The sequence below is a fragment of the Pieris napi genome, chromosome 9 (assembly GCF_905475465.1).
Source record: "Pieris napi chromosome 9, ilPieNapi1.2, whole genome shotgun sequence".
In the NCBI taxonomy this organism is placed as follows: Eukaryota; Metazoa; Arthropoda; class Insecta; order Lepidoptera; family Pieridae; genus Pieris; species Pieris napi.
Genome location: NC_062242.1, coordinates 5,411,056 through 5,436,650, shown reverse-complemented (window position 1 = coordinate 5,436,650; position 25,595 = coordinate 5,411,056). Strand labels below are relative to the sequence as shown.

Here is a 25,595-nt window from a genome sequence, read left to right as displayed (position 1 = left end):
TGTTTTCTCGTAATGCTAATAACCACAAAGTGGTTAGCTAGTCTGTGGTGACATAAGAACTAAGTTCTATAGTCGAATTTTTAATTAGACGATATCAACTGACGTTTACGGTGTTGTCAGTTTTTAATGAAATAAAAATAGTGTTGTGACAAAGTAAAAACCCCTGACACTTTAAAAACTTAATGATCGGTGATGGCACTAGTCGCCGCGCCGCGCTTTGTACTATTTACTATTTACATTTTACTATTTACACTTCAAATATAATTAAGTTCTAGTTGTTTAAAAGTACCTCATTGATTTTAGGAACGTTTAATTATGAGCACAATGGAAGAAATTGAAGAAGAAGCTAAAGCAGCAGCAGAGAAAATGGTGACGAATATGATGCAACGACCGGGACAGTTAGAGAAAGTACGTCAAAGTAAAAGAAAATATGAACATTTTCGTGTGTGACACAAAATACTGATTAATCCACTGTTAATATTATTTTTATGTAAAGATATAAGATCACCTATGTTTAAGGTGGAGCAATATAAAAGAAGAATCACACACAAAAAAGCTTCAATTGAAGCTCAACTAAAATCAGCAGTTCAAGGCAAATTAGATGGAGTAAGTGTTGGTTTACGACAGCTGCAAGAATGTCTGGATGATGTGCAACAGATTAGTTCAAAGTAATGAGTTGTATAGAAACTTAATGACTAATATATAAATATGTAATAAATCAATCTGAATATATATTATTGTAGAATGGATGAATTGGAAGAACTGTTGAAAGGCGTACCACCATTAGTAGCATCACTACAAGCAGTACGAGAAGAAGACTGTCGCCACTCTCAGTATGTGACTGCAATGGACAGCTTAAAACATATTTTCACTGTCCCTGAAAGTGTTGCAAAAGCTAAACAATGGATTGGAGAAGGAAAATTACTTCATGCGCATCAGGTAAATGATTGTTTATTTTTGGTTAAAATACAAGAGTTGTTAAGTACAACTAGCCTAATTTTAATTTATCAAGATTTATAGTAAGATTTATACTATTGCTTATTATTTCCAGTGCCTTAGTGATTTGGAAAATTCTAGAGATGATTTACTGTATGAATTACATCGTTTACCAAACCAGTCCTCTCATGACAAAATTATGTTGAAAGCATATTTTGATGATGTACAGGCAGTGTCAGAATTACTGGAAAAACAAATTAAACTTATATTAGCTAGGACATTAAATACTGTTAGAAAAGAACCAACGGTTATTGTTACTGCTTTAAGAATTATTGAAAGAGAAGAAAAAAGGGACCAAATGGCATTACAGGTTGGTGCTATGGCATTTTAAGTTTTTTTACTTTTGGGTCTATATGAATTAAAGGAGAAATATTTTAAACAATAGCATTAAATAAATATAGCTAACACTGTAAAAATACAAATAATGGCATTAAAAGTGGGGTCTATAGCAGATTTACATAAATTAAAAAATTGTTAATCAATTTTAGTTTCATATATTTTTTTGCCAATTTTAGTTTCACAGATTTTTAATTATAATTTCATAGCATAAGCTGGTCATGCGCTTGCCAAGTCGAAAAGGTCTCCTCACTCTTTTCCATTTGCTTTCATTGAGCGTGATGTACCGCGCCGCCATAAATTTCCTATCATGTTTGTGGATATCTCATCCCATTGCTTATGTGGTTGCCCTCTACCACTTTCCATAACATGTTTCCGTTCTGTCAGCTTACTGGACCACATCCTATTTCTTATGAATTGCCCAGTCCACTTTGACTTCATCCTCTTAATAGTCATTCTCATCCCTTTCTCTTGTACAGTCCTGGTTAGGACAAGAAGAAAAAGAAACCTCTCCATCTATCAACTTTTCTTATATCGACCATGCTCTGTTCCATTGCATATTGGCATGTTATAAGTTTGTTGATCTTGGATACTGTTAGTGCCCACATTTGACATCACACATGACTTTGAATAATGTGGTTTTTATTGAAATGCTTATTTTGAGTTGTATGTATATAGTGTGGACTCAGTTTCCGCACTTAGACGCCCATTTGGTCCGTTGTGCGTAAAGTCCCGGCTAATTAAGCCAGCCTTGGTCCTTCCAGAAACTCAGAAGTTTCCTACGCACTTCGCAGCCTTCACGGAGCGCCCTCACTGCTCCCAAGATTTTTTGTTAGTTGGGAAACCATAATCACCCATTCCAGGACTGCGTGATAGCCTCTGGAGTCTGGACTGACTGAATCGCGCCAAGGACAAAAATATGTTTATTAAGGAGGCAGTGGCCCGTGATTGCCCTATCACTATTTTGAGATTAATTCTGTTGAGACCTAGAAGTCGCTTTGTCGCTAGCGGGTTAAGGGTTTACCCCGTTTGGTTTTATTTGAATTTAAGGTTTAAGTTGAATTCTGTGGATTTTTGGTGAATTCAGATCGAGAATCCCTATTCGCATTGCGAGAAGGGCAAGGAAAGGAGCGGGTAAGAGCTAGCCGGCTTTTTTCCGGATCCTCCCTTTGCAAGCTCGTCGGCAGCTTCATTGCCGTGAGATCCACTTTGTCCTTTTATCTACTGTAGGGTAACCCTGTTGGTCCGCGTTATTGCCTACAGGGCATGTTGACACTCCAGTATTATTATAATTTTGTGTTTCATAACTTCCTTTGTTAATAAGATTTCCATCCGTTAGATATTCTTCTCGAAATCTCTTTACCTATGTTGTTTGTTGGTGAAATTATATGACCACTCTTCTACTTATTAATTTAAATTATTTTCAATATTGACAGAATCCTTAGGACCGATTTTCATCACCTTTATCCTTAATTACTAACTACTAATAAAACTTTTTCTTTTTAATCATATAAAACCTTTTCCAGCAGCAAGATCAATCCGGGTTCATGCCACCAGGCCGACCAAAAAACTGGCGAAGTATGGCTTTTAAAGTATTAGAATCTGCGGTTACTGAGCGTATTGAAGGCACACGTGTGGACGAAAGAGAAGATAATAAATTATGGCTTATTCGGTACTTAGAACTGACCCGGCAATTGATATTAGAAGATTTACGGGTCGTCAAAACTCTATGTGTGCCTTGCTTCCCTCCACACTATGATATAGTTAACAAATATGTTGATATGTATCATAATTGTCTGTCGTCGAGTGTATGTAGATTCTTTATTTTATTTGCCAATTTATATGTGTGTATTGACAAAGATATCTGTATCAATAACATTAATTTTATATGTAAGGTTGTCAGGCATCTGTGCTTTCTAACTTTATTGCCTTACCAATTGAAATTCAAGTTGCCCCGACACAATTATTAGTGTCTGTAGGCATTTACAATAACAATGGGAAAGGTCTTGATTAGATGAGCTAACAATATTATTTATAATTGTCTAAAATAAAAGACTTAATATTTGTTTGTAGATGCAAGATGTTGTACAGAATGGTTTGGAAGGTAATGAAAATGTCACACTTTTGTCGTGGATTTTAAACACATACCCAGGCTCAGAGTTAATGGGAAGTACTGAGTTAAATATTGATGTATTAACATTAAAGCCATTACTGTCGAAGGAGATAATGCAGAAATTAGAAGATGATTATCTTCAGGTATTTTAATGTTTTTTAAATATTAAATTTTATTATAAGCTTATATTTTTATAGCGATTGTCCTTTACTTGTCTTAATACTATCAAAGGAATGTTAAAAGGTTGTTTATATATATTATTATTGGATGGATGAAAATAGCATAACACATTGATAAAAATCAACTAAAATCTACACGAAATCGCAAAAATCATAGTCGATCTAGAGATAATAAGATTAAGAGAAAAATAAGATTACTAAGTATACATTTATTCAAGACACACGTAACAATGTCGTATTGTTGGTTGTCCAAAATGTCAAAGGTCCCTCAGATTTTATTTTGACAGATAAGTTTGATACGATTTAGAATACTACTGTCTACATTTTTTATTGAAACGGTTTTTTTAATCTAATAAATAGAGAATGGAGTTGAACTACCGAGAGTGGATGGACAAGACTTTTGAAGCAGAACGCGCGGAGTGGGGCGGCGAGCGATCCCCGGAAGTGGAACCCCATACATCTGCCTTCCATACACACGCGCCGGTCATCATATTCCAAATGATTGATCAAAACTTGCAGGTACAGCCGAGTTCCCCCATTTTCATATTAAATTTGGTTCTCAGGCGCAGAAGGCGTCTACTTACCTATAGAGATAAAAATATCACGAAACAAATACAAGTCGTAAAGGCTTTTGGCGTCATTGTTTTTTTTTTTCCTCTAGGTCGGAGATCCCGTATACGAAATTCAAAATAAAAATATTTGCGAAGGCAAAGTACACTTACGAATATATCACAAATCGTAAACACAAAGAAATAATTGCTCATAAGCATATTTAGCCATTAAGACGGACGCGACGGTTTAAGTAAAATACATTCAAATTGCAAATAGGATAAAGCTAGTTTTGTAAGCGAGCATGGGATGGAATACCCAAACGAAAATTATTTTTAAATGGAAGAGAACCGCTTAAAATCCGGAAAAGTAACCAGTATTTCTATGCGTCAATCATTTGCATGTACGAATATCTACTAATTAATATTAAATTTAAGTTTCATTTCTATAAATAATTTATTTGCTTGTTATGCTTTTTGCTCCTCAGTATAATGCTGAGCCAGGGCCAATTACAACCACAGTACACACACATTGCACACTGGAAGCGAACCGAATGGCAAAAGGGATTTTTTATTTTTATTGTTTTTGATGTCTTATTTTATTTTTTTCTTTCAGAATTGTTATTTTGTGTGTTTATGTCTATGTATGTTAGAATATTGTTCTTCGCATTCTGCCAGTCACAATGGCGAGCGTCAATAAATAAAGAATATACAGTATTATTAGTAAATATATCTCTTGTTGGGCGATTTGGATGTAATTTTTTGAGTTTTTTTTAGGTTACAGAGACAATCACTAAAGAGATAACTTTCAAGGCTCTCCTACTGAGTATTGATCAAGTGACTCGCTTCGGTAACATGTACAGGGAAGGTGTTATACAATTTAAGGTGAGATGAAAAAAAAAAGGTATTATAAAAAAATGCTTTAATTAGTTAAATATTTGTCTTGTTTATTTACCTGCATTAGAATAATGAATACAAATCAGTTAATTTCTATGTAAGTTTATAAAATTTCTAGCTTTAAATATTGATCGGCGTTGACTTTAAATTTGCTATGGAATGTATCAACATTCCATAATCATATGAAGAAAGCAGTGTTGGCTTAGCGGCTTGAGTGTGCGATTTTTATTCCTGAGGTCCTTGGCCGTGCACGAATTGACTTTTCTGTCTATGTAACAGTTTAATACTCGCTCGTACGGTGAAGGAAAACATCGCGAGGAAACCGTCATCGACGGCGAGTGTGGGGTGTATATGGGATGTATATATATTTTTATATAAGCAAAGAATCACGCAACAGAAATCCTAACCCCAAGGATTGTAGCGTCACTGGTTTTGTTTATCATGAAGAAAAAAATATTAAATCATTTCATGGCTAAAGCGTTGCGTATGGTGATCAAATAAACGTATCCTTACAGGCTATAATAAATAAACATGATTGATATAGCCTGATTATTTTTCTTAATGTATTTTTCATAGATTAAACAGTTAAATATAATCAAGGTTCTTCGATTTGATATGTTTCTTTTCAACCGGTATTTAAAAATAATAACATAAGAATTAGAAAATAGAAAAGTTTTAAACAGATGTTTGAGTTATAGTAGTAAAATACAGTTAAAAGTAAACAGTGTGGGTTAAATTTATAACTTATTACAGAATACCCATTTCGCGGATCGTTCCCGCGTTGTGTACTTCACGCATCACATGATAACTATCGTCAACAATAGCGAGCAAATGGTTCGACTCGCCCAACAGACGCAAGCCCGCCATTGGCCACCCGGAAGACATGATCCCGCCGCGGAAGATAAGTTTAATAAGATGCTGGCCACCTTTCAGGTAACAATCGAACATTTCACTCATTAACCGAGTCCCTGATGGATTTTAATCTTGTGTACAGTAGCATTTTTGTTTAATGGTATATAATGAAGCATATTTTGACGTGGGATAAAAATTAAATCTTTTACGTAAACGTTATGTAAGTTTATACCGAGTCGAGTGCCATTATCTTATGATTTTAGAAGTCACATGATAAAAATATGAAAATAAATTATAACCAAAAAAATAAAAACACTTAAATCTATCTTATATTATACTTAAGTTCGTTATGGAAGAGCTGGGAACCCTGAAACAGGTATTTCTTACTAAAAGGGTTCCCAAATCTTACTCATTGTATATGTACTTAAAAGGAATAAACATATTTCTATTGATTATTATTATGTAATAAGTAATAAATTCGGTCACTCTAAGTATCTCTTTGTTGTATATTGGTTTTTTATTATAAACTTAAGATCACATAACATACAATTACTACATTATCTAAATAGTGAACTATGTAAAGATTACATTTGTTGCAGAATTTGCGGGATGAAGCAGCAAAATTCTTGCTCGAAGAAGCGTTTTTAGATTTAGAAGAACACTTTAATGACCTCTTTACCGCTAAGTGGCTATCTACAACAATTCCCGTAGACACTATTTGCGTAACATTGCAAGATTATTTTCTAGATTACAACCATTTGAGGGAGAAAAACTTTGATTACGTAATAAATGAAGCTCAGAACTTGGTTTATCGAAAGTATATAACGGCCATGTTGTCTAAGAAGGTGACTTTTAAGGGCGTGGAAGAGGCTCAACAGGCTGCGACGAAAATTGTGAAAGAGGCGAACCAAATACGCGCGTTCTTTAAGAAGATCAAAGCTCAGGCCATCGCGGCGGAAGGGATCAATGTGGACTGGCCCTTTGAGGTTATCTCCACATTGGCTGAGGTAAGGCTTTTTTAACTTTAAAATTTATAGATCTACTTACAAATTGAAGCGAATTTCTTCACATTATTCTAACTTACTTTTACATTATTATAAGTGTTTTTTATGGGCAGGGACGATTTTTTTAAATTTGGTGATATTATTGTTTTTATTCAATAAGTTTATTCATTGTGACCCTGGTGAATAACGTGATTTAATATAATTAATATGGCATCAAAATACTACCTAGTTTTACTTGCTGAAATAACATAAAAAAATCTCTTATCCTATCTTATGTAATTTGTCAAAATACACTTTTATATGATTAGAACGCGTTAAAGGCTCTTAACTTTAATCTAATATATAAAATTCTCGTGTCACAATGTTCGTTCCCATACTCATCCGAAACGGCTCGACCGATTAATATGAAATTTTTTATGCATATTCAGTAAGTCTGAGAATTGGACAACATGTATTTTTCATCCCCCTAAATGTTAACGGTGGTCCCACCCCTAAGTGTTTTTTTTTAGACAAAAATTTTATTTTTTATGATACCGCATACAAAAATACATACAACCCTTAATTGTCACCTCTCTACGACCAAGCCCTATTTTTAGTAGATATGTAGTTATTTTTATTGAACTAAAAAAATGTTTCCTAGAAGTAATATACATGGCAAATCGACGTTTGCCGGGTCAGCTAGTATTATATAGTTGTGTTTCGCCTCATACACAATTCTTTACTTGAAAAGTTATGACATCCCATATTTTAGGTACTACGGTGTCAAGACATCGAAATGCTGTCGCTAGACTTACACGGTGTAGTTGACAAATGTCCAGAAGTTACTGAAGAACAATTGGCCCGACTTGTGTCCCTCCGAGGGGATGTTCCGCGTGCCCACATTAGGGACACAGTAGCTCATGTGTGTGCTACTAAGAGACCCACGCGCCCTTCCACTAACCCACCACTTTTTAAAAATATAACCTTCAATGATAGGCTTCTTTCACACTTTACGCTGTAGTATAGCAATTTTAAATGTATAAATTGAGTTTATAAGTTTCTGAAGGCTCCGAAGGGCACACGATTTCTATATTCTAAATATTAGTTGTAATTATGTTCTACGAATCGTAATTTTGCTCTTGTATAGAACTTGCTATGTTGTCTTTGTAGTAAAATCTATGCAGCCTTCATCTCGGAAACTCAGTAATCCAGGTATAAATATATCAATGTATATATATATATGTCTTAAAATTACTATGTATATAAAAGTGATAACTTTAATTTACTTTTTTGAACCAAAAAACATAACATAATAATTTGATAATCTTAATATTTAATTATTTTATAATGAAAAGGATACATTTTACTCAGCTTAGATATATTTAGCAAAAAGTTAATATATGTAGTATTGTCTTTGATTTACATAACCTTTACACATTTAAAGAAAAACGCTTTTTACCGGATTAAAGTTATGTATTATTTAAAATTATGTCAAATAGTTGTAAATTTATAATAATAATACATAACTTTAATCCGGTAAAAAGCGTTTTTCTTTAAAAGTTAATATATGAATAAAATACCGCATAAAATGTCAAATGTAATATAGCATGTTAGTGTTATTAAGATTAATGACATATTAAGAAAAATAAATATTTATTTACTAAAACCTTTTTCATTTGATCCCCATAACATATATATGTGTATGTCTTGTAGTAGCAATATTTACATGTTCTCGAGGACCAACAGCATACTATACTAAAAGAAAATTCTCTCCTACGCAATAACAGTTTATTTCGCCATTATGTACCTATATCGCGTCCAAGGCGGCAGCGGTCGCGCAAATTATTTCGAGAATAAGAAATACAAAGCCACGACTAGAGCCAAAGTGTGCTAGAGGAATATAGTGTATTTAGTGATAGATTTAACTGGTTTTCTTGACCTCACTGAAGGTTGCTTAACGAGTAGGGCGGGCGGTCTCACGCAGCCGTAAGTCAGGGAAAATGTGGCGATTCGGATTGATCCTTCTCCTTGTCACAGGTGAGTTGTTTTCATATTAAACATATTTTCATTCAATTTGCCGGCAAAATTAAAAAAAAACTATTTATTAAAGTTTAACGAGTAAAGAAAGAGTTTTCTTTTATGTCGTATTAATTTTCAAATGAATTATTGATTGAAAACTATAAAATTGAATTGAAATATTAATTATGATAAAATATCGCTTTCATATTTTGTGGTGCTATAGCATTTTTTGTTTTAACTATTACTTATAATATTTTTGAACCTAAATATTATTAAGTTGCCATAATTGACGGCTATAGTAATCATACCCAGATGCAAGATACACTTCATAGTGAAATGAGGTATCGAAGACCGCGCATTGCGCATCCTTTTATACAAGATTGGATAATAATGCTAACTCTATCAAATAATTCGAATAAACGGCGCGTGCGATCAACACTGAGGTCGCTGCCGACCGCGGTGGTATTTTTAACATTCCCGGACCAACTCAAGGTTGGCCAAGATAGCCGCTTATTCATTTGTATATAATATGACCTAATTTTGTGTGATCCGAAAATTATATTAATACAAATACCAAATTGACAGCAGAGGTGAAATGCTAACGACATATACGTAAATGCTGAAACATTATGTAAACGTTATATTCCTATTAATATAGATGGTGTAATCGGAAGACCCCCTATATTGTGTACTTCCCTGAAGATAATTTTAAAAAATTAATGTAGGCGGACAGAGATGTTGTAAATCATAAAGATGAATGGATGTTTAAAACAATAACGTTCATATTGTTACGAAGACGGGTCGACTGAAATGTTTTTAGATTTTTCCACTAGTTAGAGAAGTTTTCAGCAGGCTGAAATGTGATTTCTGACCGTTTCAGGAGAGGGTCAATCACATATTAGAAAATCGTAATTTACATAATGTTACCCTAGTTTTCAGGAGGCTGAAACATTTTTTCAGGCCGTTTCAGAACACGTGTAGTCGATTGGTAAACTTTTCAGGAAACCCGTTTTCAGGCGTTTTCAGGCGTTTTCAGGCCTGGTTATACCCCTTTGATGAAGGAATGTTCTAGAACGAATTTTCTAGGTGTGGGACAAGGACGGAATGATACGTGAGAGAGAGGGAAGATCGGAACCTTCTCGAAGCTAGACCAAGCACTCTAGAACGCCGTACGACAAGGACGGAGCATTGTGAGAAAGAGATAGCTGCTAGTACGCACGTTCTAGAATTGTGCGATCGCTACTCAGTTGCGCTGCCGGTCAGTTCAGTTTTAAATGCGATACCAAGCGATAAACACCGGAGTGACAAAGTGCGAATATCGTGAAGACAAGTGAATATAAGTACTGTGTGAAGTGCGTGTATTAAAGTAATTAGTGACAGTATTTTGTGTGTGTATTTAGTGAATTTTTGTGCGTAATTTCCAGTTTTTAGTGTTAACAAATTCCTCGTTAATTTAATTAGAAAATAAACCCTTGAAGAAATCTACGGCGTTTCTATCCGATCCCCTAGCTCGTAACATTTTGGTGTCAGAAGTGGGATAGAAAAATGCCAATTACTCCAAGGGACAATTGTGAGGAGTTTGTGGCAGAGTCTGCAGCAGACGCGGGGATGCAGACAAAGAAGACTGAGACATTAACATCTGAGTTTGAAAACCTGGCAAGTAGGTTATCTAAACAGGAGAAACGCTTGCTTGAGTTAGAAAACGAGATTCAACGCCTTAAGATGTCTGGATTTGTGGAATCATCTGGAGCGGTGGAGGCACCTACCTTTGATGGTTCTTCTTCTTGGGGCGCCTACAAGGTACAGTTTGAGGCTCTGTGCAAGATAAACGGTTGGAAAAATGATCAGGCTGTGGCTGCCCTTATGTTGGGACTGCGAGGCGAAGCCCTGGACGTGTTAGAAGTCATGACAGGTAAAGTGACACTGACGCGCCTGCTGGATGCTCTGGAGTCACGTTATGGGGACTCACATTTGGAGCCAGTCTATAGGGCTCAATTACGGGAGAGAGCGCAGCGACCGAGTGAGAGCTTGCAAGAATGGGGTCTGGAAATAGAGAAGCTGGTAAGGAAAGCCTACGCATCCTTACCAGACGTAGCAGACAAGATATTAGTGCAAACCTTCATTGATGGAATAAGAGATCGTGAAGTCAGGTTGAGTGTAAACCTTGGTCACCACAAGAACCTGAAGGATGCTCTAGCTCATGCGTTGGAGGTGGAGGCGATTCAGAAATATCCTCGACCTTACCGCATTAGGGCTATCACGGAAAAAGCTAATGTTCAACGTGGGCCAACCTGTTACATCTGTGGGGAAGTAGGGCACATGAGGTTTTCGTGCCCTAAGAAAGACTTCCGAGGTGATGTGAAGGTTAAACGTGGGAATACATTAGTCATCGACGGTGAAGTCAATGGAACTAAGTGTGACCTAACACTAGATACTGGAGCTTCACGAACCGTAATTAAATACCATCTTCTGAAGTCATTTTATGGAAGCCCTTCTCGAGGAATTGTACAGCTTGTTACCGCTACAGGTCAGCGTATAACCGATCGGGGAGAAGGTATCGCAACCTTCAAGATTGGTGGAAGATTTTACAGACACAAGGTTGTTCTTGCCGACATAGTAGATGACTGCATAATCGGGTTAGACTTTATGAAGCTGTACAATTGTAAAATAGATCTGGAAAAAGGAATCTTTAAGTGTGGAGAACAGGAAGTTTGCTTAAAAGGACACTCTACAAATAGTGGTTTTGACGTCTGTAGGGTTATCAATGTGGACGGACAGGACAGTAATCAACAAGAGTGGAACGCAGTTCTTAAAGTTACTGAGACCTATGAGAAAGCCTTGTCAAGACACTTATCAAAGGCAGAGGAACTATTTAAGAAATTTTCGGACATGTTATCTGCCCATGAAAGAGAGGTTACAAGAAGTGCAGATGTGTCTCAACGACTATGTGAAAAGGTCAACAAACAGGACAGAAGGGAGATTGGCCATGTGAGAACTTTTAGAACAGACACCATTCGTTCAGATTGGGGTGGAAAATTTATGCAGATAGCACAGCAAGAAGATTGTGACATTAAACCAATTTTGGGTTGGATGAAATCTTCAGCTATCAAGCCGCGGTGGAATGATGTTGCATCTACTAGCACCACGACCAAGAGTTATTGGGCTCAATGGGATAGCTTATATCTTCATAATGGAGTGTTATGTCGCAAACTGAAAAATGCTCAAGGCGATCATTTGCAGTTAGTTGTGCCAAGATCCAAGGTTCGCGACATATTGGAAATGTTTCATACTGACTTGTCTAGTGGACATTTAGGAGTAAAGAGGACTCTTATGAAGATTAAAGAAATATTTTATTGGATACACTATCGTGAAGATGTTGAAGACTGGATCAAGAAATGTAAAACTTGTGCAGCTATTAAGGATTCGCAGACTCGGTCTCCATGGGAAAGGATAACGGTGAAAGAAAGTGATGATGCTCGGGACGAGCATGTCTAAGGAGGGGGTAGTGTTACGAAGACGGGTCGACTGAAATGTTTTTAGATTTTTCCACTAGTTAGAGAAGTTTTCAGCAGGCTGAAATGTGATTTCTGACCGTTTCAGGAGAGGGTCAATCACATATTAGAAAATCGTAATTTACATAATGTTACCCTAGTTTTCAGGAGGCTGAAACATTTTTTCAGGCCGTTTCAGAACACGTGTAGTCGATTGGTAAACTTTTCAGGAAACCCGTTTTCAGGCGTTTTCAGGCGTTTTCAGGCCTGGTTATACCCCTTTGATGAAGGAATGTTCTAGAACGAATTTTCTAGGTGTGGGACAAGGACGGAATGATACGTGAGAGAGAGGGAAGATCGGAACCTTCTCGAAGCTAGACCAAGCACTCTAGAACGCCGTACGACAAGGACGGAGCATTGTGAGAAAGAGATAGCTGCTAGTACGCACGTTCTAGAATTGTGCGATCGCTACTCAGTTGCGCTGCCGGTCAGTTCAGTTTTAAATGCGATACCAAGCGATAAACACCGGAGTGACAAAGTGCGAATATCGTGAAGACAAGTGAATATAAGTACTGTGTGAAGTGCGTGTATTAAAGTAATTAGTGACAGTATTTTGTGTGTGTATTTAGTGAATTTTTGTGCGTAATTTCCAGTTTTTAGTGTTAACAAATTCCTCGTTAATTTAATTAGAAAATAAACCCTTGAAGAAATCTACGGCGTTTCTATCCGATCCCCTAGCTCGTAACAATATAATAACGATGATCTATTGGCGAGAAACATAGTGTTGTATTTTGAGAAGTTTGTGTTTATAATTTTTTGCTCAAGGTGCATTGTAATTATATGTTTACAGATTAACTAAATAGACAAAATATTTTGGTGTGATCTGAATGGTTTTAACGCATTCCAGATTTCTTTATTATTACTTTGCACTGTAATGTGTTTTTTATTTAGGGAGGTGCGAACCTAAAACAAGCTAAAAACATACCTAAAGGCTAAATTTAATAAATATTGTGTTTTCTATTATTTTATTTTCAGCCAGCAAGCAATTCTCATTATCAGAGTTTGAGGTACCAGATTATATAAAAGCGGGCGGTGACGTGCCACTAAAATGTGGATATGAACTAAAATCAAACGAATCTGATAAAGGTTTATTTGTAAAATGGTGGTGGAGCCCAATGAATGGCTCCAGCGAAGAAAGGAGCCTCATTTACCAAAGGATAGTTGGGCATCCTCCGGATGCATTACGTCATAATATTGGTAAGATTTTGTGTATAAAGTTTGCTTTATAACGGAAATACAGACGACTGATACTTTAGGACAATTAATACACTAATAAAAATCTAATCGTATTCTTAACTCTTGATGCGAAATAACTCTACAAGTGTTACACACGTGTTTGCATAAAACAGTAGATGGTTTATCCTGGCTGAAAAGTAATAAATTTAACTACCAGGTAATGTTTAGTTACTTATCACGATTTCTAGGAGTTTCTAGCTCTATTTAACGATGAAATCATTGAGTAATTATTGATCTTGTGTTTCAGAAATAGTACAAGATGACGACATTTTATTGCGGAACGTGACGGTGAAGGACTCCGGAGTATACGAATGCGAAGTTTCAAATATAGTTGACGAAGTACGGCAATTTGAACCGTTAATAGTTTTTAGTAAGTGCTAACAAAAATATTAGTTGCACCAGTTTAGTTCTTACTGTTGTTGTTAGTTGTAACGGACCTAGTAATACGATATTATCAAAAAAATATGCAATATTTATACTTAAATAATTTCAAATGGTTCTCTAATGAAAGTTTACAGAGTGAGCAAAAAACTATATATAGAAATTTTTGGCACGTTCTACCACTAAGAGACAAAAATATACAAAATACACTGTTTCTTTAATTCACTTTTATTGCAACACTATCATTGCACTGCGGTCACAGCAAACGAGTTTTCACGTTTGCTGTTTTAATGTGTAAAATCGTAGCATTCGAGGTGGTAAAGATTTCGATAATTTACATAGTAAAATATGTATTGTAATGTACATAATAAAGTTGCCTCTTCGTTTGATTGAAAATTAATCAATCCTATGAGATATATTCAAATAATTTGGGATTACCGTCATAGCAGTTGGGTTAAAAGAGGACGTAATGTCAAAGTTACGAAAGGGAATGCTAAACCACCTATAGCCATGTAGAACGGTTAACAGGTAGGATATACAAGGAAACCGCTAGGATAAAGTATCCCCGAGTCACATTAATAGTAATTGGTGTAGTGAGGTTTCAATTGTTTAAACAAATTAAAAATTTTGTAATAAAGATTGCTGATAGCTTTCTAAAATTAAGAATCCATTTTTATTGTTTGAAAAATTGATGAGAGTGAAATTTTACGATGCGTGCGCACCGTTACACAAAATTATCAGTATGAAGTTAGTGGCGCATGTTGGCACGCACGCCGCCTTTGTTCACTGTGTATTTATATTTATAATATTTATCCACATGCTTTGAGTTTCTACATTTAAAACACGTGTTTTCATTTTGTTTTCATTATACAAGTGCGAATTTTATATGTGCGTTTGAATTATAATCAGAAGTGATTTAAATTGAATATTTATATCAATACTAATTAATATTAGAAAATAATAATAAATATTTATTTATTTAATTTGTAAACTGAACTTTATTGACTATAATGACTCCTTTTCCAGTCTTTGATTATTTAATTGTAATTAATTGTTTGCATGCAATCAAAAACTATTTTTAATAATGCCAAAGAAGTATAATTTCTTACGCGCGTACATAAGTACACGCAACCTTTTTTTTTTCAAAAAATTTAAAATTTCAGTTGGGTGGTTTCTAATAAATAGTGACTGTAATATAAGGTTCGACAGCTCGTGCAACTGGATTAAGGTGCTAAAAGACGAGCCTAAGTGCCTAGACAAAGTGAATATTGTAAAACTATAATGAAAAAAAAACCCTAAACGTTATGAGTTTTATTACTGACATAACCTAAACATTATTTCAGGTGAAGGAACCGGTGTTCAATTGGAATTCAGTACTGTTGAGGATGGCCCTGATACTGATGACGATGAAGACGTGTTTGTTACGTGTGAGGCACTGGGTGTGGCACCTTATCCAGATCTGACTTTCACTGTTGATGGGTACGTATAACTTAGCTAGTAACCGCAATTATTCATAAAAATTATCTATTATCATGACAGAGTAAAGAATGGCGAAAGAGACGAATGAGTACTTTAGTTAACATTTTAACTGGACTGAACTGTTTTTTTTATACTAGGTATGTTAAAAAGATAACCGATAAGTGAGATAACTACCGATACCGATAAATTTTACATATCGCTTGCCCCGGGGAACAAAGTCGTAAAGCACTAATACGACTTTTTTATTGTTTTCTCATATTTAACTTCTGTGGGAAATTATTGGAATTAAAGGACAGAAAATTAGTTTTTGCAAAACATTTTATTATAAAAAAAACACGATGAAGTCTTAATTTTACTATTCTAAATATTTTGTGCACAACGTTAGTACCTATTCCTGAATCGACTCCGGTCCCAACGCACCTTTTCCAGTACCTGTACTGCTCTGCACTGTCCCGAAGTCCAACTATCGCCGAATAGCTATAACCTCCTTGTTCTCCAAAATTATGGAATCCATTATTAATGGCCAGCTTCTGAGGTATCTAGAGGGCCACTAGCTGATTAGGGATTACAATTACGGCTTCCCTCGTGGCCGTTTGGCTGGTGGCTTATTTGTATACCTTACACATAGATGGGCAGAGGCAATTGAGTCCAATAGCGGTTAGTTTGGACATAGCGAAAGCCTTTGAACGGGTGTGGCACAAAGCACTGCTCTCGAAGCTTCAAGCCAGAGTTTCAAGCAAGAAATACCACGAGATTGTACTGTATTAACATCTTAGCTTATTTTCATTTCAGGGAGGCAGTGAACGCCACTGATCTAGTGATTGCATCGGAAGATTCGTACGATATTTACAGCAACGTGACATTAAGTAGCGATTTGGCATCAGGTCATGAAATTTCTTGCCTCCTGACATTCTCAACTCTCAATGTTTCTGACGTGGCGTTCCTCGTTACTCAAGTATACAATGAAGCAGGTGTGTTTTTATCTCCATACAAATGCTGAGTGAACATTTTATATGGAGTTGATTTATAAGTTTAGAAACAAAAAGGAAATGTGATTTCCGTCTCAGATGCAGTATTATACATTAATTATTAACATTTAATTTTGTTTAAGACGACTAATATACGACAAAAATAAAGTAAATATTTAAAACATCTACAAATTTTTGTAATGTTTATGGTGCTTATAGATTGCATGTTTTTTTTTTAAATATTCGACATTAATAACTAAATAATTGTGCTCCTGAGTTGGCTCCGGTCCTAATGCGCCTTTTCCGGTAGGTACCGGTACTCCCTCCTGTCCTGAAGTGCTGGAAGACCGCTTCGATACATCCGATCTCTATAAAAGACGATCGCTCTGATCCAACTATCGCCCAATAGCTATAACCTCCTTGCTCTCCAAAATAATGGAATCCATTATTAATTGCCTGCTCTTAAGGTATCTAGGGGGCCACCAGCTGATTAGCGATTATCAGTACGGCTTTCGTCGTGATCGTTCAGCTGGTGAGCTTCTTGTGTATCTTACACATAGATGGGCAGAGGCAATTGAGTCCAAGGGGGAGGCGCTAGCGGTTAGTTTGGCCATAGCAAAAGCCTTCGATCGGGTGTGGCACAGAGCACTGCTCTCGAAGCTTCAAGCCTACGGACTTCCCGAGAAATTATGCGACTGGGTCTCCAGCTTTCTGTCCGATCGGAGCATTAAGGTCGTCATCGACGGAGCATGTTCCGACCTTAAACCCGTGAACGCTGCGGTCCCACAAGGCTGTGTTCTATACCCGACCATGTTTCTACTGCATATCAATGATATGCTGCAACTTAGCAACATTCATTGCTATGCGGACGAGAGCACTGGGGATACTCTTTACACTGGCCGCGCAGGTATCGGGCAGTAGTCGATGTGTACTGGAACAAACTTGTGTCTTAAGTCGAAACTCAACTACGTGGAGTCTCAGATTGGGGTAGACTAAACGTAGTCCCATTTAACCCTAAGAACACACAAGTTTGCGCGTTTTCCGCTAAAAAAACACCCTTTGTCGCTACTCCTCTTTTCGAAGACACTCTTCTTAAAAGCCACAGCCAGCATGCTAATACTTAGCGTTAACATGTCGGACGATGTTCAGTTTCGCGATCTTTTGGAGGAAAGGCTAAATTAGCCTCCAAAACGCTTGGTGTGCTCTGCAATGCAAGACGGTACGTCACTCCGGGCCACTGCTTGCAGTATAAAGCGCAAATTCGGCCCCACATGGAGTACTGTTCTCACCTTTGGTCGGGGGCTTCCCAGTACCAGCTTCTTCCACTTGACCGTATTCACCGAAGAGCGGTTCCAATAGTCAACGTCCAATCCCTCTCCGAGCGGCTTGATCCTTTGGCGTTGCGTAGAGATGTGGGGTCACTGCATCTTCTAGCGCATTTACCATGGAGAGTGTTCAGAGGAGTTGTTCGGATTAATACCTGCAGCTGAGTTTCATACCATTTTGTTACCCTGTGGGATATCAAAATTGTTTGATGAAAATCTCTCATGACTGAAAAATTAAGGAAAAATAGCATCAATATCGTTTCGTAGCTATTTGTTATTTTATATATTTTTCGTTAATACTAATCGATAGGTGCCTCTTCAAATGCATAACACGCGCATGCTATGTCAATTGGACATTCTTTACGGGTTACGACTGCATACAATTTCACAGAAAACAAACAAACATCGAATATGAGTACATACTCTTCCCAATTTACAATATTATATAAATACAAAAATGTACTGTAATCCAACTGTTACTGGGAAATATTTCAATACAAAGGGAACAATAAAAACATATAGGTAATATGTAGAAAATATACAAACACGTTACTGGATACCCACTAAACCAGAAACATGAGAAGATTTTGCCAACATACATGGTTGATAGTTTGATTTTGGAAAGATTTCTAAACTATTAAACTATGTAACTGTATTTAATGTTGTTATATTAAATGTCTCCATCATAAGTGGTAATATTGTATGCAGTCAATTTGATTTCTCTCACTCCGTATTAATTATGTCATGTGTATGTGATATGGTTTAATTTAATAGCTTGTTAGTTACGCGCACTAACGCTTTGGTTGTAAAAACGACAGGATTCACAACGGAGAGTCCCACTGAGATGGCTTCTACCGAGGCCCCTGAAAACGTTGAAAACAACTGTAAGTGTTATACCACACTCACTGATCCCTCTATCCGTCTTTTCTGATGAAATATACCTGCATACTAAAACATGCTATTTACTGTCTTTCAACAAGAAAATATAAACAATAATATAGCTATTAGTTATTTTACATGTACCTCAGTTATTATTAAATTATAATCAATATTTAAAAAAAACATGTGACGCTACAACCCTTGATTTTGGCCTCTCTTTTTGATGTAATAATGTTATGCTTTATATTTATTTAGGTAATGATCTTTTGCATGAGTGATACGTAGAATTGAGTTTGGTAAAGTCGCCTAGTATTCTGCCCACTAATCCAAATAGCTTAAGCAATAATTACTAATTAAACAAATCACTAAAATTTAAACTATATGCTTATCTTATAAAATTATAAACAATTGAATAATAACAATTCATTTTATAGGTATAAATTACTACATTATTATTCAATTAATTATATGCACGGCCCACCCGGCTCCATTCTATAAACACCTGTCATCATCTCATATATAAGAACATAGCCACTATATATATATATCTCTCTATATAGATAGGTCTCCGGTCGCCAGTAATTCTAATCTCTAATCTGTAATTTATAATATAATTCTCATTCTCCATTATATCAAATAACCCCCCCAGGGGCCGGCAATGTTCTTCCTTGTCCCCTATAAATTATTAAGTATAGCTAATGTTGCATTAAGTTAAACTATATTTTTCAGCGAAAGGTGACATCTGCTGCTCTTGGGTACTCGTCGTCCTGCCGCTTATTTCTAGTTACTTCATGTACTTTATATAATGTCTACATAATTAAACATAAGTTAAGGTGATTTTTCTTTAGTTGCCTAAAATTGAACAACACAAAGTAAATATGTAAATTTTATTTACATTTCCAATACATTTCATACATTAAAAAAAAAATTAACGAGAAATATTTTACTATAATTGTTTACTACCAATAATTAAACAATTTAAAGTTTTCGCGGTTTTCATTTCCACCAACATGTGGATGTCATTATAAAATCATTTACATTTAAATCAATCAAAAAAACGTTTTTCTGAATGTGTTAAACTGAATATAACATTAAACCTTCTAATAGAGTATTTGCAAACTAACGTTTTAGAGCAAGATCCCAGGGCCGCCAGACGTCACGTATTTTCTGACGGATGAAATGTGGACGATTGGGTAGTGTTAGTATGTACTATGATCGTATGCCTACCTGCTAGCTTGGTCAAACGGCCAATTTCCAGGTATCAGGTAATAAAGGTACACAAAAACATTACTTACTTCACGTAAATTCTCATGGCTGATTTTTATATATGTTTTCGAGTGTATAGTTAAAAATAAATTGTCAATACTCCCAGACACTTTCCGTCGGCCATATTGCTTAACAGACGCTTTAAGGGTCTCAAAATAATTAGTCAACTTCACGTAAATTCTGACGCTCCATTTTTATATATGTTCATCCCACAACTATTTTAAAAGCTTTGACAAGAAGACAGACCGATCCAAGGGGCCAATCATCCCCTAAACTAAATTTTAATATCTCTATGAGTGGGAGAGCATTATCTACGCGCATGAGACTGAGTGAGACCGACTGCGCTGTTAAAGCTATGAAAATTACTTGAAAATTTATTATTATTCAAAAAGGGCAAGCAAAAGCCGTTTAATATTTTGAAGAAAAATGAAGAGTACCAACAAGCATTTCACCGTTTTGGTACATTGGATTTTGTTGGTGATGTAGATGAAGAAGAACGTTTATTCAACATAATACAAAAATTTATCTGTGATGTTTACAACGTTCCTGGAATAATTGATGTAGATGCTGCCAGACTACAGTTGTTTATCATTTACATACATGGTATCTGATATAAATGAAGAATTCAATCGAAAGAATTTAAGAAACTTCGATGCCAGTAACTTACCACCTTGTAAAAGTGAGCTTTGGCAACAGTTTCGACGGGCTAGCTTTGGAACAATGCAAGTATGATGATGATAAATATTTTCAACCCCGAAAACAATGGCTGGACATTACAAGATGGTAAATATGATTTTCATTGGTTCGATGGAGATCAATTACCGGGTTTTGTCAGTGAGTCGCTGGAAGAACAATCAGGTAAATTATTTTCGTTTCTCATATTATTTGTATCTTTTTAGTTTTTTCAGACCTTCATTGTTAAACTTGTTTTTTACAGAGGAAGAAAATAAGGATAATGCTGATGATGACGATCACGATTTAGATATTCAATTTCAAGATTGATATTTGATGATGATGATAATGAAGATTAAAAGCCACTGTTAAGAAATATTGAAGAATTAATATTTTTCCACTTTGTTTCCAAATTTCCAATAAATAATTAGTTAAAAAAATTGCTGCTATTTAAATATAAGTGGTATTTTTAAAAAATATTTTTTAGTTCTAATTAATAAATTGAAAAAAAAAAAATGTCGGCGAACTTTAGTATTATTTATTATGTATCAATTTTTTTCTTATTTTTGTTGCTATAATTTACTTGTCAACAAAAGTTCTAAAAATTATAAAATATCTGTTCAAGTAATTTTCATGGCTTTAACAGCGCAGTCGGTCTCACTCAGTCTCATGCGCGTAGATAATGCTCTCCCACTCATAGAGATATTAAAATTTAGTTTAGGGGATGATTGGCCCCTTGGATCGGTCTGTCTTCTTGTCAAAGCTTTTAAAATAGTTGTGGGATGAACATATATAAAAATGGAGCGTCAGAATTTACGTGAAGTTGACTAATTATTTTGAGACCCTTAAAGCGTCTGTTAAGCAATATGGCCGACGGAAAGTGTCTGGGAGTATTGACAATTTATTTTTAACTATACACTCGAAAACATATATAAAAATCAGCCATGAGAATTTACGTGAAGTAAGTAATGTTTTTGTGTACCTTGATTACCTGATACCTGGAAATTGGCCGTTTGACCAAGCTAGCAGGTAGGCATACGATCATAGTACATACTAACACTACCCAATCGTCCACATTTCATCCGTCAGAAAATACGTGACGTCTGGCGGCCCTGGGATCTTGGACCATTTATCAATAAATAAATTACACTATATTTAACTTTCATTTTTGGCACTTAATTTAAATATCAGTCAAACAAGAATCAGTAAACAGTACCTATAACATTGTGGCTCATTTTAGAAATAAAAAACCTCATATATTAAGATTAAAGGAACTAGGATGTGGCAAATTTTAAAAAAGGACTACTTGATATACCTTAGTAAATTTTTTGACTTAACTTTTTGTGCTGTGAGTAGGCTCTTCGGAATAAGTATCCATGGACGCGGGGAGGGGCACTTTCCTTGGTCTTTAAGTATTTGAAATTAAAAGAAAGTGAACTCAGACTCGGGTTATCGCCGTCAACTGAGCACACAAAATGCTACTTTCCAAATGGAAAACTGGAAACTAGACGCTACTCGATATTTTGTTTCGATACTGTCGATGGCGTCTTTGTATTTATAGTTACAAGGGGAGTCTTTCAAGATGGTGGATGAGGCTAAACAAATCCAATTCGATATACTGTGTAAGGTTACTGATGGTGGATGACAATATTGAAACAACACAGTGTCAGAGAAGTTATTGCCTAATCTCCAGTATTAAAAGGTAAACGAACATATAACATCAGTGACAAATTCAATGATTCGCTTGACCATAAAACTGGAGATTGATTCAACGTTTGCAAGATTACTGGGAGCCTATAGGCTAAATGCTTTGATAGTAAATATACTAAATAATAGCCTTTTTAAAATCAAGCTATTTTTGTACAAATTCTAGAAAAATTAAATTAATATCTAGGTTTATGAAACATACTTTTTTTTATCAAGTTTTCTATAGTACAAATGAAAACAAAAAAATATTTCATTCAACTCCTGAGGCAATGGTCTTAACTTGACACAACAATAATAATAGCCGTCTATAATGATGTTTCTTTGAAGTACTTATAGCAACATTATGATTATAAAGATTTGTTTTCATTTTGGTGGTCTTACTTGCTTAAATACAGTGAGAAAAGCTAACTATATCAATTGTACTTATATATACATTGAATACATACATTTCTTTGGCATTTTTAAACAACTTATGTAAACAGTAACCTTAATTTTAGGAAAATTATTTACTTACCTAATAATTGTGCCTTCTAAGAAGACTACATATATTTAAACCTCTACAATATCATGTAAAAAAACTTCACACATTTCCTCAATTTAGGCCTGTCACAAATCGCTGTATTACTTAGTTTAATCTTACTTTCATAGTACCTAAATTGATATCATGCTAAACAGCCAGCTTGATAACATCGCTACACAGACAGTTTAAAGTAATTTATATCTGAATTATATATCTACATTAGACAACATTACAACAAAATGGTTAGCTTTGGTCATGAATACGCTTTGGACATAGTGATATAATTAAGTTGCATGAGTATTTTGCTAACTTAGAACTTATGATCTCCTTTTTTACGGATTTCTCATTTTATAAAAATACTTTGTAACTTAAATTCTTGGTCAAAATTATTTTTGGCATTTGTGCAAGTCATGGTAAAACAAATTATTCTTATACTCTTATATAGTATATTGTATTATACTCAGTAACTCCTCAGTTGTATAATAAATAATTATGATATTATACTCAACTAGAATATAATTTTCTTTACTTCCTTTCACAAGCATTTGAAATAATAACACATGAGTTATGTCTGCTTTTACGACCATCAAGATTTGCATCAGCTGCTGCCGCAACTGAAGTTAATGCCACTGTTTTGTCAAAATCTATAGTAGTATAGCCTATGTTAGCCGTGGCTAACGATGGTACAGCATTTGTACTTGAACCTTTATCTAAACTATTTTGTGATACTATTCGGCTCCTTGCATGTGACGAATAAGATGCAAAACTATTATTCTTAGAACTATTATTTGATTGACTCTCAGGGCTTGCTGCTTGCATACCTGTTCGTAAAGTCTCTTTATTTGTATCAATATCTAAAACAGCATAGTTAACTTCTAATTCCTCTACTGGTGACATAGACATAAAATTATCAGATTCAGAAAATTTGTGATTATGATCATGTTTTTTGATATTGTCAGCCATTTCACCTATCATAAGATTAGCATATGTGTTGACCTCTGGGTTAGAACCAATAGTTAGATTGCAATACTCTACTGGTTTGGATGAAACTGGTGTGATAGGTATGTCATTTTTAACAGGTTCTATGGCAAGATGTTCATTTGCTGTTATATTAACATATAGCCTGGTAGGATCTCTGACAGAATCTTTTTGATCAACATTCAGCTCAGAATTTATGGTTGTCTTTATGGCAGGATCAGCATGCAATTTATCACCTTCTAGTGACTTTTGGGCTGTATCATTTGTCATTTCATTTGATGGCCCTCCTTCATTTTCCATAGGTAGGTAACCTTTAAGAAACTGTGTCTCATCCTCAATGTCTCTGATGGCAATTAAAGCCATTTCACGTCGTAAGGTTTTTCTAAGCATTGCCAAGTCCCTATTAAGTTCATTAGAATACATATGTCGCCCATCTCTAAGTTCAGACTGATTGTTATTGTGTTCCCTTTTAAAATTTCTTACTTGGTAAATATTAGTAGCATGAGTACTTGTTTGGGTACGTCCATTCAATGGTTGAATTACCTCTAATATATCAGCACTAGATGGAGACCTGGGCGTTGGATTACGTGGCAATGCAGGCAAAATAGGATTATTGTTCAAAACTGTATCTGGTTGCCCATTATCCACTGAAGATCTGTGTACCACACTAGCTTGAAGTGTTTGTCTGCTTTGAGGAGTTGGATTGATTCTTGATACTGGATATGACACTGAATCATGGACAACATTCAGTAATTGGATTTGTTGTTGCAGTGTTCTAAAGAGCACAGATGCTCTTCGACATCTAAATGCATATATTCCTTCACCTGTTTCACACCTCCGTCCTGTAATTAATTGTCAACAAATCACAATAAAACCCTATTATGCATGGTAACTTAGATTGTTATGAAATATATTTGTTTAAGTTTATCACACTTACCTGACTCAAAACTAAATAAATCTCCTTCAAAGCCATATCTTCGTAAAGAATGTAGTGGCCATACTGTTGAGTCTCTGCCTTCTCTATAAAGAATGATATCTGAATCTGTTATTTCTAACTGACCGGAACACAGGTCTGTGCCATCTTCATCAATATTAACAACCCGAAATATGTTTGGATGCAAATCAGAAATTTCCTTTTTGCTATAAAAACATCCCATCGCGATAACAGTAATAACAATAAAATTAATCAAATTCGAATCTTGTACCTAAATCATTCAAAACATTATTCATCGACCTCTACGAAACAGCTGGACTTAACGTCTTCTTTCTATACGTTACATTATCATTTTCAACAAATAATAAACACAGTTATCACTTTAATAATTATTATGTAAATTGTTTGGGTTTATATTTCAATAATCACATAATAACATTTAATGATTTTATTTTCTTAAACCACAGGTTACTAGATTAGTAGAGAGTAGAGACTAGAGACAGACGAGACTGTAGAAAACTCATCTGTCAGACGTCAGTACAGATTTAGTATTAGTAGGTATATACCTAATACCAGTCGTCGGAAATATCTGCGAACCTGGCTTAATGACGTCATACAAACTGGAGAGATAGCAAAAAAATTGAAGATGTAAAAATAAAAAATATTTTATTTGTGTACTTATTTTTATTGATACTCGTACCTACTTGAAATTTACAAATACTTATTATTTACATTATTTAAAATTCAAATTATTTACAAATTTACAAATAATACAA

The 25,595-nt window shown here is 35.1% G+C and overlaps 3 protein-coding genes across 6 annotated transcripts; 2 read left to right on the top strand and 1 right to left on the bottom strand.

Annotated features, from left to right (window-relative positions):
- Positions 1-48: 48 nt before the first annotated feature.
- On the top strand, positions 49-8,307 carry LOC125052228 (exocyst complex component 3). 3 transcript variants are annotated; one of them, XM_047652913.1, is made up of 12 exons: positions 49-67; positions 301-408; positions 520-668; positions 744-939; positions 1,052-1,306; positions 2,859-3,140; positions 3,406-3,588; positions 3,985-4,143; positions 4,950-5,057; positions 5,823-6,002; positions 6,521-6,928; positions 7,677-8,307. In XM_047652913.1, exons 2-12 carry the CDS (start codon positions 316-318, stop codon positions 7,923-7,925), a joined length of 2,262 nt encoding a protein of 753 aa, XP_047508869.1. In that variant the 5' UTR covers positions 49-67; positions 301-315; the 3' UTR covers positions 7,926-8,307. The 3 variants fall into 3 exon arrangements, with proteins under 3 accessions (XP_047508869.1, XP_047508870.1, XP_047508867.1); XM_047652914.1 differs by lacking the exon at positions 49-67 and having other exon boundaries at positions 230-408; positions 2,862-3,140; XM_047652911.1 differs by lacking the exon at positions 49-67 and having other exon boundaries at positions 230-408.
- Positions 8,308-8,692: 385 nt separating this feature from the next.
- LOC125052231 lies at positions 8,693-19,619 on the top strand. Of its 2 annotated transcripts, XM_047652917.1 has the most exons (7): positions 8,693-8,941; positions 13,450-13,671; positions 13,958-14,080; positions 15,435-15,570; positions 16,363-16,541; positions 18,682-18,747; positions 19,472-19,619. In XM_047652917.1, the coding sequence occupies exons 1-7, from the start codon at positions 8,905-8,907 to the stop codon at positions 19,546-19,548; spliced, it is 840 nt and encodes a 279-aa protein (XP_047508873.1). In that variant the 5' UTR covers positions 8,693-8,904; the 3' UTR covers positions 19,549-19,619. The 2 variants fall into 2 exon arrangements, with proteins under 2 accessions (XP_047508873.1, XP_047508874.1); XM_047652918.1 differs by lacking the exon at positions 18,682-18,747.
- Positions 19,620-22,208: 2,589 nt separating this feature from the next.
- LOC125052230 (fibroblast growth factor receptor substrate 2) lies at positions 22,209-25,298 on the bottom strand. The gene is made up of 2 exons (XM_047652916.1): positions 24,823-25,298; positions 22,209-24,727 (listed from the first exon to the last, which is right to left on the bottom strand). Exons 1-2 carry the CDS (start codon positions 25,040-25,042, stop codon positions 23,433-23,435), a joined length of 1,515 nt encoding a protein of 504 aa, XP_047508872.1. The 5' UTR covers positions 25,043-25,298; the 3' UTR covers positions 22,209-23,432.
- Positions 25,299-25,595: the final 297 nt, after the last annotated feature.